The 15,211-nt window shown below is 39.6% G+C and overlaps 1 protein-coding gene across 1 annotated transcript in view; it reads left to right on the top strand.

Moving 5' to 3' along the window:
- LOC118809127 (cadherin-10-like) overlaps window positions 1-12,384 on the top strand; it is a 117,550-nt gene extending 105,166 nt beyond the window's left edge. The window contains exons 8-12 of the mRNA XM_036572119.1: window positions 597-733; window positions 2,698-2,813; window positions 5,868-5,985; window positions 7,681-7,932; window positions 9,651-12,384. Coding sequence (XP_036428012.1) covers window positions 597-733; window positions 2,698-2,813; window positions 5,868-5,985; window positions 7,681-7,932; window positions 9,651-10,150 — 1,123 coding nt within the window. The 3' untranslated portion in view covers window positions 10,151-12,384. The remainder of the gene's footprint in view (window positions 1-596; window positions 734-2,697; window positions 2,814-5,867; window positions 5,986-7,680; window positions 7,933-9,650) is intronic.
- The last annotated feature ends 2,827 nt before the right edge of the window (window positions 12,385-15,211 follow it).

Raw genomic sequence — 15,211 nt, 5'->3', positions numbered from 1 at the left:
AAAACTAGTTTTCATAACGTGAAGGGAAAAGAGAGATACAGTCAAAATGAGTGGCCGCATCCTACACACTTCCTACATTTTGCTTGTATTTAATTTTTTTCCCAGAGGTCTGTCTACATTTACACCTGTTCTAATGATATACAGTATTTGTTCAAGCAAAAACACAGAGGTTGCCCTGTTTTAAACATTGTGCCTAAGTGCCTAAGTACTAAGTAAGGAGTGAACTTTTGATAAAAAATGGAACAAAATTACGTTTTTCCATGATACGGGCCCTTTAAAGCCAGGTGGAACTGGAAGTGTGCTCATTATTATCAGTGCATGGTATTCACATGCAGTTCACTTTTTAACACCGGCTGTAAAAAAGGTCTGAAAGCCTGAGGGAGCGAATGAGTCGTTTGGTAATGGAAAGAGTAATGGCGCAATCTGAGAGTCTTCAAATGAAACCTAATTAACAGACAGAGCTGTAGAGCTTGCTTGTTAGTTAATCTAAATAAGTATCGGAACTGTGAAAAATGTTGAACTAATGTACTTTCCTGCTTTTTTTTGGTTGTCTTTTGTCCAGCGGGGCCTCAATAGTGTCTGTTCTCTGTTAATAGATATCTAATAGACTGGCGCACAGATATGGACCATGTGTTCAACATCCATCCAAACAATGGATCAGTGTACATCTCTCGTCCACTGGACAGGGAAGAGCAAGCGTGGCACAACATTTCCGTACAGGCTACTGAGAACAGTAAGTGTCATTTCAAACAGTCTTTTATTAGAAAATAGCTAAAGGTTTGTAGGAAAATCTCAACATTTGAAAGGTTTTAAAGTTTATGCTAGGACATTTATCATGCAATGCCCACACAACATAAAGGGCAGCTGGCATTTTTAGACGTTTTAAACAAGACTGTTATTTTTACTTTTATTAGTTATGACAGCTAAAGTATATAACTACCCATTTGTCATAACAACCACAGGAGTGTTTATTTGCCAAAGGAACTACAAATGTTTCTTTTTTAGCATCATTAAAGTTGTATGGTAAAAGAAATTGCTTGATTAGCTGCATCTGCCTGAAAGATTCTTGTGCATTTTGGTGCTCCGCTGTGATTCTGCGTGCAGATGTTAAAGTGTAATCGGATCATTTATGTTTTAAATACAACCCCATTTCTAAAAAAGTTGGGATGCTGTGAAAAATGTAAATAAAAACAAATTGCAATGATGTGCAAATCATTTAAACCCTATATTTCATTGAAAATGATTCAAAGACAACATATCAAATATTGAAACAGAGAAATTTTATTATTTTTTTGCCCATTTTGAGTTTAATGCCAGCAACACGTTCCAAAAAAGTTGGGATGGGGGCAACAAAAGGCTGGTAAAGTTGTGGTTAAATGGGAACAGGTCAGTAACATGATTGAATATAAAAGGAGCATCTCAGAGAGGCTTTCAGAAGTAAAGATGAGGAGGGGTTCACCACTCTGTGAAGGACTGCACAGGTAAATAGTGCAAAAATGCAAGAATAACATTTCTCAACATAAAGTAGCAAAGAAATTTGCTTTTCATCATCTACGGTACATAATATCATTAAAAGATTCTGAGAATCTGGAGAAATCTCTGTATGCAAGGGACAAGGCCAAAAACCAGTATTTGCTGGCTGTGATCTTTGGGCCCTCAGGCAGCACTGCATTAAAAATAGACATGATTCTGTAGAGGAAATCACTGCATGGACTCAAAAACACTTCTGAAAAACACTGTCTATGAAAACAGTTTGTCGCTGCATCCACAAATGCAAATTAGAACTCTTAAACGCAAAGAAGGAACCATATATAAACAGGATCCAGAAATGCTGCCACCTTCTCTGGGCCTGAGCTCATTTAAAATGGACTGAGGGGAAGTGGAAAAGTGTCCTGTGTTTTAATGAATCAACATTTATAATTCTTCTTGGAAATCATGGACACTGTGTCCTCCGGGCTAAAAACCATCAGGCTTGTTATCAGTGCGCAGTGGAAAAGCCAGTATTCATGATGGTGTAGGAGTGCATTAGTGCACATGGCATTGCTGAACAATATCTACATGTTTTGGCAACATTTGCCCCCATCCAGACGACGTCTTTTTCAGGGAAGGCCTCGCTTATTTCAGCAAGACGATGCCAAACCACATTCTGCACGTATTACAGAAGCAGGGCTCCGTATTAAAAGAGTCTGGGTGCTAAACTGACCTGTCTGCAGTCCAGACCTGTCACCACTGAAAACATTTGGCACATTATAAAATGAAAAATACAACAAAGGAGACCTTGAACTTTTGAGAAGCTGAAATCCTATGTTAAGCAAAAACGGGGAAAACATTTCACTTTAAAAACTACAGCAATTGGTCTCCTCAGTTCCCAAACACTTACAGAGTGTTGGTAAAAGAAGAGGTGATGAAACACAGTGGTAAACATCCCCCCGTCCCAACTTTTTTGGAGCGTGTTGTTGGAATCAAATTCAAAATGGGCATATATTCAAATAAAAAACAGTTTCTCAGTTTCAACATTTGATTTGTTGTCTTTTTAATGAAATATAGGGTTTAAATGATTTGCACATCATTGAATTTTATTTTTATTTACATTCTGCACAGCGTCCCAACTTTTTTGGAAATTCACTGGGTTATATATGGGTTTTGTATATAGTAGGGTTTCAAGCTGTTCGCATAACACTAATGTTTTCTTTTCAGACAGCCTGATGAGTCACGTGCCAGTCTACGTCAGGGTGCTGGATGTAAACGACAACGCTCCAACCTTCGACAACGTGGATGAGGCGTTTGTTTGTGAAAATGCCAAAGCTGGCCAGGTAATGATGATATTATGAATTTGAAACGCTGAATTAACCATTATTTTTATACTGCCTTGCTGTGCATTTCCCCACTTAAATCAAATTTGGTTAACATGTGAACGTTCTAGGGACTCACAAGTAGCGCAGTAGTCTAAGCATTGGCCCTGTCATTGGAAGTGTGATCTCCGGTGACGTCTGATCTCTGGTGATGCCACAGCCATCTGTGGTCAAAAGCCTAAGAGAACATATAGCCTTGTGTCTGTGATCAGATGTGCTACCTGTCCTTCAGAATGTAAATATTGCTTAGGGAAATGAGGTCCAATCAATATTTGGATGTAGAAGCGACATTTGAAAAGAGCAAGTGTAAACATGCTGTGTCTTGATTGGATGATGATCTCACAATTGGATCACAGTGATCATATGTTAATTAACTAATTCTCCTTGCCATCTCTGGTGGGTAGGTTGGCTCTCCCCCTTCACTCATAATTCAGGCATTGCTAGCCAACACAGGCGCCTGTTTGCTGACAAAACAGAATTGGCAGTTAGTGTTGTCATCAAAGAGAGTTGAGCTGTCCAATGACGCTGCATTAGCAGTTTGAAAAGATGCAGTGATGCTTCGCATGTCTCAGAGGAAGCTGGTGCTAATCTTCACTCTCCCACCTTCGTAGCGTTGTGTGATAGTTAACAGGTGGAACTGGCAACGACAAAATTGTGGAGAAAATTGGGTAAGAAAATAAGAGATAAAACCCAGGAGAATTTTTGTTACTTGGAATCCTTTCCTCATCAAAATGAGTGACAAAGTTATAGCGTCCTTTTGAAGGAAAAGTGGTGGTGATATTCGTAAATTGTGCCAGGAAGTATATAATACAGTCAAAACTGAACTATTCCCAGACATTTGAGCCATGTTTTGTGGGATTGTGGCCACCACTGACAACTGATGGAATTGTCTTACATATGCTAAGAGACCAAGGCTCATATGCATATGAAACCTGATTTTTTTGGGGGGGAATTGAAAAGGGTAAGGTTAAGTAGAAAGATTGTGAGTAGAAGTTTACTATAAGTATTTGTTTTTTATTAATCTGCAGAAGTGCAAAACTATTTTAAATAATCCTAATTAGGTCAGTTCCCATGTTCCGATTTCTCTATAGGTACATCACACACTGTATATCTTTCTCAATTTAAGGGCTCTTTCTGCAGGTCCACTAGTGTCCATTTTGCCGGTGGACTGGATGTCAACTTGCATATTTTAAAGGAATATTATCAATAGTGTTTTTCCCTGTAACTCTGATATCAGATGAACTAGGACACTGTTGTCTCTCTGTTTGTGAAATGTTGTGAAAGGGGAGGGGTGAGAACCTTCTGCTCTGAAAACAATTCACACCTCTCCACAAAGATGGCCATATAAAATATACAGTGAGAATGCAGCTCTTTTGATATCAGAGGATCGCATACAACTGCTGCAACAAAATTGTTCATAAATTTGAACTCGTTTGCTCATCTACGAAGATGAGAATCCAATTTGCTTCTGGGTTTGTAAATCATACACATTTCCACTGAAATATACACCCAAAACATGATGACCACTCAAAGATGAAGTAAAAAACACTGATTGTCTCATAGACGGTAAGAGACAAGTCAGTTCTTGTAGTCTGTATGTTGGATGTGGGAGAAATGGGCAGACGTGCAGACCTGAGCGAGTTTGACAAGGGCCAAATGGTTACGGCCAGACGACTGTTTCAGAACTTCTCTGAAACAGCAAGACTTGTGGGGTGCTCCTGGGCAGCTGAGTACCTACCGACTTGTGCTATTATATCACAAGTCACAGAAATTTTTAATGATGGTTATGAAAGGAATGTGTCACAACATATAGTGCATCGCACCCTATTGTGTAAGAGACTGCGTTGCCGCAGACCAGTCAGAGTGCCCATGCTAACCCCTGTCCACCTTCAAAAGCACCTATAATAGCCATGCGAGTTGCAGAACTAATCTTGGAAGACTAATGTAAGAAGGTCGTTTGGTCCGATGAGTCCTGTTTTCTTTTAAATCACATCACACTTTTTGTTCCAGCACATCCCATAGGGCTTGACTGGACTGAGATATAGGGAATTTCGAGGCCAGGACAACACCTTGAACTCTTCGATGTGTTCCTTAAACCATTCCTGAACAATGTGTACAGTGTTGGAGAGCACCACTGGAGAACACCATTGCCATGAAGGGGTGTACCTGGCTACTTGTTCCAGCACATCACACTTTTTGTTCCAGCACATCCCATAGGGCTTGATTGGACTGAGATATGGGGAATTTCAAGGCCAGGACAACACCTTGAACTCTTCGATGTGTTCCTTAAACCATTCCCGAACAATGTGTACAGTGTTGGAGAGGGTGGGTACATGCGTGCTGGTTACTTGGGGAAGTGATGCCACCAGGATGCACTGTGAGAAGGAGACAAGTCGGTGGAGGGAGTGTGATGCTCTGGGAAATGTTCTAGGTCTGGGCATTCATGTGGACATGTACCACCAACCTAACCGTTGTTGCGGGCCAGGTACACCCCTTCATGGCAATGGTGTTCTCCAGTTGGGCTCTCCAACACTGTACACATTGTTCGGGAATGGTTTAAGGAACACATCGAAGAGTTCAAGGTGTTGTCCTGGCCTCGAAATTCCCCAGATCTCAGTCCAATCAAGCCCTATGGGATGTGCTGGAACAAAAAGTCCAATCCATGGTGGCTTCACCTCATAACTTACAGAACTTAAAGGATCTGCTGCTAATGTCTTGGTGCCAGATACCACAGGACATCTTCAGAGCTCTTGTAGAGTTCATGCCTCAGCAGTTTGGAGCTGTATTGGCAACATGTGGAGGACCAGGATAATGTCCTGGCCCATCGGTGTATTCAGTCACACTATTGAAGAAAAGAATGCATAGTTCAGCTAAAGGGCATTGACAATGATTATTCCCCATTGGAAATTTTTTTTTAGTCTAGACTTGAGCTTAGTCTGTGTCTTAACAGCCTCAGAATTTGTAATTTTCCACCTGTGTGTTTTCACATTACTACAAAGCTTCTTTCTCTTTCAGAGGATCCAAACAGTCAGTGCCTCAGATGCTGACCAGCCGGTTGGAGGTCACAGGTTCTTCTTCAGTTTGGCACCAGAAGCTTCCGTCAATGCCAACTTCACTGTCAGAGACAACAAAGGTGACTTACAGAAAAGTGGAACTTTAAGATTGCCATAATTCATGATTTTATAACTGCAATGAAAGTTCATTCCAGACCTCCCTGGGCATTATTTATCTCCTGTTTTATTTTGGCATTTATTGTGCAAGTTAAATGAGAAAATGTTTTTAATGAAGTAATTAGTAATTAACATAGATTATTAACTTCTTATTAACATATTAACTTCAGGTGGTCTTTAATATTTAATATGAAAATTCTATGACTTTAAAGTACCATCATTATTATAAAATTCTTCATAATGGAATAAATTACTGAGAACTCACAGGTGCAGAACAGAGAGGCTTAGCCTAATGCCATGCGAACAATGCTCTTCATCACACTGCCTTCTGATCTTGTGTTAAATTAACAACAGAACCCTAATTTGACAGGAACAGTCTGAGCTAAACTGAAGTAGAGCTCTCTCTGTTGATTATATAGTTATCTAACCTACTGATTATTTTGTCGATTAATGGAGTAATCAGAGACCAAACAATATCAATGGACTTAACCAAACAGTAACAACCCATGCAGAGCCTTTCAAAGATTCCAAAATACTTTACTAGAAAAAGCAAAACTAGAAGCTCTTCTGCAGCTAAGAATAGATGTTGACCTCATTTGGGGTGAAGTAAAGATTAGAATCAGCCGAACTGCTTCATGCTTGTCTCTCTGAATTGGCTGCTGTCAAACATCTTCCTTTATTTATGCGTTGTGCAGAGGATTCCCAAACAGATTATCCTGTTGCATTCCCTCAGCGGATCAAGGCCTGAAAGCTGAGGCTCGGCCATTTAAGGCCGTCCCATATTTCACAACTGAAATGCCAAATGAGCTACTGTTCAAAAGTTTGGAGTAAATGTTTTCAGTAACATAAAACCAGCTTTGTTGCATATAAATGTATCAATTTTTTCCTGTATTATGTTAGTACTCTACAGCTACATGATTCTGAAATGACTGAGAAAGCTGTATAACATTGAGAACGAAGTAATAATAAAATTCATGTCCAGAAGTAATGATCAAATCTCAAGAAATACAGCTTGCCAAAAAAGGACAAAAAAAGATAATTACTGTATGATGTTTAGCACCTAATAACAGTGTTATTCCCTGAAAACTTGGTGTCAAAAAATACATTTTGTTGTCTCGTTTGTAATATTTAAACCCAAAAAGGTGGCTATTTCTGCCTTTCTTCACTGTTAATAGCGTGATTTCTCAGTGCTGTTGTTGTATTTCTTTGATTTGTAAAGAATGATCTGACAAAACCGTACATTTGTGGATTTTTATTCAGAAACTACTTTTTAAAACAAGAAAACACATAAACAGGATAATAAGTTGCATTTTGTTGTTACTCTGAATAAATAAATCAATAATAATCGCTTCTCGATCTGGACTGCACTCTGAAAAAGCTTGTGCGGTCAGTAAAAAAAGCCTTGTGCATCGTTTATACAATGACAGAAAACCTGATACTATGCAAAAAGCTCAGATTCTACATCCTTCTACACAGTTTCACTGTGGCCAAAGTGGACCAGATTTCAACAAGTTAAAGGGAACATTGCTGAAGTCTCAGAATGGATCAGCCCTGAGACGCTCGGTTTATAGTAAATAGAATAAAAAAAATGATTAATATGATGGCTGATCCCAGTCTTTTGAATGCTGTGTTAGAACTGTTGGCAATGTTTTGTGCAGATAACACGGCCAGTGTCGTGACAGTGCGTAGCGGTTACAGTCGGCTGCAGAAGAGCGTGTACCTGGTGCCTGTGGTGATCGCTGATGGAGATTTCCCCGTGCAGAGCAGCACCAACACACTGACAGTGCGAGTGTGTTCGTGTGACCGCGACGGGAACATGAAGCAGTGTAACTCTGAGGCCTTCACACTTGCTGCTGGGCTGAGCACAGGAGCACTCGTGGCCATCCTGCTGTGTGTCATTATACTGCTGAGTAAGAACATTTAAGTCACACTGTTACCATTGTTATTGTCCGCAGCATTACTTTGTTTTTACTATTATATATTAAAGCAATAAGCCAGGAGAGGCCATGCGTTACTGACGTTATGTCACAGGTAAGGGGTGTTCTTAGGCACCCATTTACCCATGGTAAAATCACTGTAAAACACAGTCTCAAGTAGCTTGTTAGGGACTTTAAGCACAGCGGGGGCAGGGACAGGTATAGTGGCTGGAACTAAATCAGTAATTTTGGTTTCCATGGAACACTAAGCAACAACTCTAAGGTCACTGTGGAACATGGCAGTCTTTGTTGGCTAAGAAAATGTCATTTAAAAAAGCAAAAGAAGAACTGCTTTATGCATTAGAAGATAAGCTAATTTTAGAGGAAGAGTTTGTGGATTTACTGTGATCGCTTTGAGTCTCTGGTGCCATTACAAGTGGAGAATTCTTCAGAAATCTGGATTAAATAAGTGTCTCTCACCAAATTGTTCAAATGAATAGTGCCATTATCTAGTATAATATAAAACTAATGAAGTCACCTAAACCTCATGTTTTGGCAAGTACATCAAACCAGTGTCTATGCTGTAACAGAACCGGACTACGGCCACAGGAAGCAGTGACTCAAACTGGCGCATACACAGCACAGCTTTTTCATCCTGCCACCATAGCCATTGCTGCGGCCGTCGCTGCTTAAAGTCCCTGTTGCTTTTATAAAACGGCAACAACATAACATATAATAAAATACACATATTTTGAATAAATAATTTATTCATCACTGTATAGCCATTGCAGTCATTACATGAGCTTTTCCATTTTTTGTCATATAATAAAGAAAATCTAATACAGCAGTGTTTGCAGAAACCTTTGCCTAGTTTTTGCGCACCAAATTATCAGCACGCCGATAATACAAATGCTTGTATGCGATTTCATGTGTTAGCGGTGCCACAGGGTTTAATACTTCTTAAGGCAGATTTAACCAAAATCATTTTTCATGCTGCAGTCATAATTCAGGAAATACTTAAATTCTTCACTCAAAGCTTAGTGGTTTGGCCTTTTTGGTCTGCTTTCTTTTAGCCTAGTTGTTAAGAAAATCAGCCTCTCAGTTTAAACAAAATCATCTCTCAGTACACGTGGTGGTCAAAGTGAGCGTCATAACAGTCAAGTATTTTACATAGCTTTGAACAAGGCTCAGCCAATCAGATTTTAGGACCAGAACTATCCATTTTATAATAAACTATTATGTCCTCACAGTCTTACAGTAGCATAGTGAAGTATGAAAGCAAAAAATCGAATTCATAAAACATCTGGGCCTAAAATCTGATTGGCTGGGCCACACTATTAAATATTTGATATACACACATAGGGATGCACACATCAATTGATCCAAACTAACACCAGTCACTGTAACTCATGGCCTCCCACAATGAACACAACCACATAAGCATGTTTGAGATGAACAACTTGACACAGTCTGATGCAGTTTTGCACTATGATAATAGGTGGGATGTATGTTTCCATTATTCGTTAGCTACATTAGCCTTGTAGCTGCAGTGCAAAACTAAAGAAGCAAACTTAAGACACAAGACATGTCTTAGCTGAACAACTACATTTAGAAAATTGTGTAAATTAGATTTTTTACTGTGCTATTGATTCAATATTCATCAATTTTGTTTGTGTTATGAAATTTTCATTGAGTAATTTTCATCTTCACAGTGATTGTGGTGCTGTTTACGGCTCTGAGAAGCCAGAGAGAGAAGATGGAGCCGCTGATCATTTCCAAAGAAGATGTGAGGGATAACGTGGTGAGCTATAATGACGAAGGCGGAGGAGAGGAGGACACCCAAGCCTTTGACATCGGAACCCTGCGTAATCCTGAAGTGATCGAAGATACCAAACACAGGCGGGATATCATCCCAGACAGCCTGTACCCATCCACACGGAGGCTGGCAGCCACAGCGGCCCGGGACAACACGGATGTCCAGGACTTCATCGCCCAGAGGCTTCAGGAGAACGACTTGGACCCAACAGCGCCCCCTTACGACTCTCTGGCCACTTACGCTTACGAGGGCAGCGGCTCAGTGGCCGAAAGCCTGAGCTCGCTGGAGTCGGCCAGCAGCGAAGGCCTACAGGACTATAACTACCTGAGCGAATGGGGGCCCAGGTTTAAAAAACTTGCAGACATGTATGGAGGGGAGGAGAGTGAAGATTCATAGCCATGCAATAGGGCTGCACGATATGAACAGAATAGTAGCATTTCGATTATATTGCGATTGCGATACGCCATGCAATAAATTAAAAATGTATCAGTGAATCAATAATGTGACATTATTTTGACCAAAATCATTTACTTTTGTTGAAATACATGAATACTTTCAAAACACCTACAGAAACTGATCTGGAACTGTGATTGGTCAGGATGCTCCCAGCTACAATAACAAGCATTGCGATTGGTTAGGGGACTCATTTAAAAATTGCAGCGATATTGCAAAGGCCAGTATCGTGATAATGGTAAAGAAACAATATATTGTGCAGCCCTACCAAACAGCTTAAAGCAGGGAAACCAATACTGAGTTATAATGGACTCAATGGATTCGCACAAGCTGTTCATCAGTGGTGGACATCCATAACCAAGAGAGCCAAACGGATAAAGTGACCTCTACCCCTTGTGCGGTATTTAACAAAGTAGATACCAAGGCAAGCAGTGATAATGCTTTCTTTCTCCCAAAGTGCCCTTTTACAGGACTGAACTTTTGATGTCTTATCAAACGTGACCTACTTTGAACGTTTGGAGAACATTCTGGTTTTGGTGACTCGACCTCAACGTAACTAGAAAAGTATCTGTTGACTCTACCACCTGCTGACCATTTGAAGCTTTGCTGACTTTGTGTATTAGTTTCTTCTGCAAAGCAGAGGGAAGAAAAAAAAGTAGTGGGCTTTACAAATACCATAACATCATACATTATGCATATTTGAAAATTCACAAACTATGTCTGTGTACACAAGTCAGTGCTTCTGGGTTTTTAGCTGTGTAGCCGTAACTCTTCCGCAGTACCGCTGTACAAACGCATTGTCACACTCCTTTGGTGGAAGAAACCATGTTGTTGGTTGAGACAGTTGAGTATGATTCATGTTAAAAAGATGATTGGTTCCTGTTTTATTTGCATTAGTTAGACAATGGACTGGTGTAAACTGTTGTTGTAGTATAATGGTCTGGCATTTTGTAGCTAGCACTCATGACAAGGTGCTGGATTGTGGGATAAGTGTAATAAGGTGCTTTCTTTCATTCCAGAAGCCTCATTGGTGTTTCCAAGTGTAAAAAAGCAAGTCTCAGTTAAGGCGGCAAGGCCAAGATCCAACAGGTCCAGCAAATCTTTAATAGGTATGTAAACGCAGCATTTTAGCTCCAAAAAAAGAAAAAAGCCATGCAATCTGAGATTTGCACCACAAAAAGACATTTGAAAGAAAAGCCCAGGCCCCAGGTTGTCATCTTGGTGACTTTTAAGGTTAAGTAACTCATTAGGGGGGCTCGGTTCACTCTGGGCAGTACCGGTATTTTAATGTTTTGTGCAGTTAAAACAAAACTGAAAACTGCTTAATTCTGTTCTGTATGTCGGCCTAATATTATAGAAGTTTTGCTAGATGGATTTGTATTAATAAACATGTTCACTCAGGCTCACAGTTATGATGTTACTCCGAAATTTAGCTCTCAGTTACCCCACAGTTATTTTCCAGAAGTTGTGATAATCAGAGTAAGTCAAAATGCAGCATTGCAAGTCCAAAGAATTAGCAGTTTCCCTCCTTTTAAAACAAATAGACATGATAGCTGCCTAAATGATTTCTCAAACCATGAGATCATAAACAGAAAAGCACAGAATGCATTTACGACAAAATTTCAGTATTAAGATAATTATATACATAACAAACTAGTTCAAATTCTTGTTAAATTGCGGATTATATGCAACAAAAAGACAATGTTATTAACCAGGACAGATTTCAAGTTGTTTCTGTTCTGGAACAGTTAAGAAAGATTATGTTTTCGGTTTCATTTTTGTTCCTGAAACTGGTTTAAAGCCCTGCTGACCAGTAGGCCATATTAATTCTGATGTAAGCCAGTTCAATTTCAGCTTTTATGGATGAAGTATTATTAATACCTACATTGTCATCTCTGACAAATGCTAATTTTTCTAATCACCACTGTAGACCAAAATGTGTTTTGCCACTTTTCATCGCACTTTTACAGTTCACAAATTTTTAATTCTTGCAGTTGTGTTCCTCAAACCAAAGGGCCTTTCGCCCACTGTCTGTTAAACCTAAACTTAGGTATCTGCATTATTTCTCACCTACATTTCCCTTATCTATATTCCAAAACTGATATAAAGCTGTATTACAGTAAACATACAGTTGTATCCAAAAGTTTGGGCACCCCAGTCTAAACACACTTCTGCAATTTTTAATGCACAGTAACTGTTTATTTGCTGCATTGAAGATATTGGAAAAAAATATACACAAAATGTAGCCTATGTAACAGTTATGGTACATTTTGTATTTGTGCACTGAAATTTGCAAAAAACTCATAATTATGTAAAGGATGTGTTAATTTCTCTTAGAAAAGCAACAAAATGTCATTTGACTTTTTTTTTATTTTTATTTTTTGCATATGACTATTTTGCAACGAATGCACTGACAATTCTGAATAAAATGTAAAAAATCTTTTTTTTTTTTACATTAAAAATTCCAGCATTCATAAAAAGGAACATGGCTAGTATATGTCATCCCTTAGAATTACTATAAAGCGAAGGCTCAAGAAGGAGCAACAAAGACGTACAGTGCCATCCCAGAGCCAGAGTTGTCAACACACTTTGAGGAACCTACTTGAGACCATCTTTAAAAGACTCGCATGAGACTTGTGTAAAAAAGAAAGGACAAAAAATAAATAAAATAGCACTGCGCACCAAAATACCCCGCTCCTCCTTTGAAAAGTGAACTGTGAGTGATGTAGACGCTGGAGGCCACTTTGGCTCGCTTCTGTGTGATGTTGCAGACACTCTGTTAGCTTATTCTTGGTTTCCAATCATAAAGAGGGAACTAATGTCCCTGACACAATGATCACCTATCTATGCTTTGTATAATGTGATATTTTGTATGAAATATTTATATGACTCAACATTAAATACATGTAAATTCACCAACAATGTTTTCCCCCCATTGTATTTTTTCGTTTTGATACTGTTTTTGCTGGATGTGTTCAAGCTCAGACTCAAAAAGGTGCTCTGTAATTTACCCTCACTGTCCCTGTCCACTAATGTGCTGAGATATTGTCCACAACCCGAACAATATCTGGTTAACAGCAGTCTTGAGGTCAGAAAAGGACCAATGATGAATGCTGACAAATTGCCATGTCTATTCAAATGTGTTCTTTTAGAGCTACTCTTGCGAGGTTGGACAAGCTTTACAGAACACTGGTAATAATACCATTCAAACTAACGAGAAGCTGTTTTTGTATAAAAAAAAGAATACATTATATATATATATATATATATATATATATATATATATATATATAAATTTAGGTGAAAAATGACTAGCTGCCTTGTAGATGTAAAGTCAGTGAAGAATCGGTTGATGTACAGTTTGTGTTGTGTTTGAGGTGACAAGGTCTCTTGACTTTGACGACTTTAGTCCTTCATCAGTGGTCACAGGACGCTGCCCACGGGACGCTGTTGGCTGGATATTTTTGGTTAATGGACTATTCTCAGTCCAGCAGTGACACGGAGCTGTTTAAAAACTCCAGCAGCACCGCTGTGTCTGTTCCACTCGTACAAGCGCAGCACACACTAACACACCACCAACACTGTGGTGGTCCTGTGGGGGTCCTGACCTTTGAAGAGCAGGGTGAAAGCAGGCTAATAAAGTATACAGAGAAACAGATGGACTACAGTTTCAAAAGTACTTGAGTAAAATAATCCTTAAGTATAGTAACAAAGTAGAATTACTCAAGTATTTTCCCCTCATACTGTTAGATCGAGTGTAGTGTACGACCACTTTTACTGCACCTCTACTGCCGCTACTGTAGCATGGCTACGGTTTCTCTAAGCATTTTCATACTCACTGCAGAAATAAACATTATGCGACATTATGTAGCCACAAGCTACATCAGTAAAGTCGAGCTACTCTTTGACCTGTCCGAGAAATATAACTAAAGACACAAAAGCATTTTCTGCTCAGCCTTAGCCTCAATCTAACAGTGTGACCTCGCCACAGTAGCTGCGAAAGAACACATTTGTGGGCGGAGCCTGGCTACATCAGTTATGCATCAACAAATGGGCTGTGACTGTGCACCTATACAGTAGACCTGTAAAGTAGTTGGACCTCAGAGTAGGGGTTCCTCAGAGTGGACGAGACTTGTATAGAGTCCATAGCTGGAGCATTCTCTCAGTCTAACTACCAACACAATGATCCATTCACATTTAAAAATAGCCTCCTGTCACCACGGTGATGCTACAGCACTGTCACAGCATGTGGCTTTTTCTTGCATTTATTACGGTCAGGGTTTGTCTGTCTGAAGATTCCTGGCATAAGCATCAGCACAGATGAATAAATTAAAGACAGTGACCAAAAGTGTCCAGACATTTCTTCTAATGATGGTGCACCCATTACTGACCCCGGCATTCCACTGCATTCCACACGGCTTGATTCGTCACTCCAGAGATGGAATTTTTCTTTGAGATGCGTTGGAGTGATCCAGGACCGATTCCTCCATCATCGGTATCTGAACTTACTAGTGCTCTTGTGGCTGAATGCAATCGAATCCTCACAGCAGTGGTCCAGCATCTACTGTAAAGCTTTCCCAGAAACACACTATTAATACCGTTGATTTCAGCAGACTTTTGGACACATCAGGCAGGATATATCCAGAGCAAAAAGTGTGTTAAATAAAAAGACTGCATTAGATTTGAATTTCAATTCAGAAGCAGTGCAGTGAGGATGGGCCACCCAGAGCAATCAATCTGTTCATTTTACAGCTTAATCAATAAACTGTAGGGTTAATGGGAGACTGGAATTATCCAGTACACATATGTGCACGAGGTGAATAAAACACATTTGGAAATCCTGCTTGTACAGCTGTAACCCACTTAATCAGACTGTTGTCGTGTCATAATTGCATTTTCATAATCATTCAGTCGGTGTGGATGCCTGTTGTCATGTCTGGTCTGGCAATCAGAATGCACTGCAAACAGCTGCTCTAGATGTCCATAATAATTGTGTCTGCTGGA

This window comes from Colossoma macropomum, unplaced genomic scaffold (assembly GCF_904425465.1).
Source record: "Colossoma macropomum unplaced genomic scaffold, Colossoma_macropomum, whole genome shotgun sequence".
In the NCBI taxonomy this organism is placed as follows: Eukaryota; Metazoa; Chordata; class Actinopteri; order Characiformes; family Serrasalmidae; genus Colossoma; species Colossoma macropomum.
The sequence above is the reverse complement of the archived record's forward strand: the minus strand, read 5'-3'. Positions and strand labels throughout refer to the sequence as shown.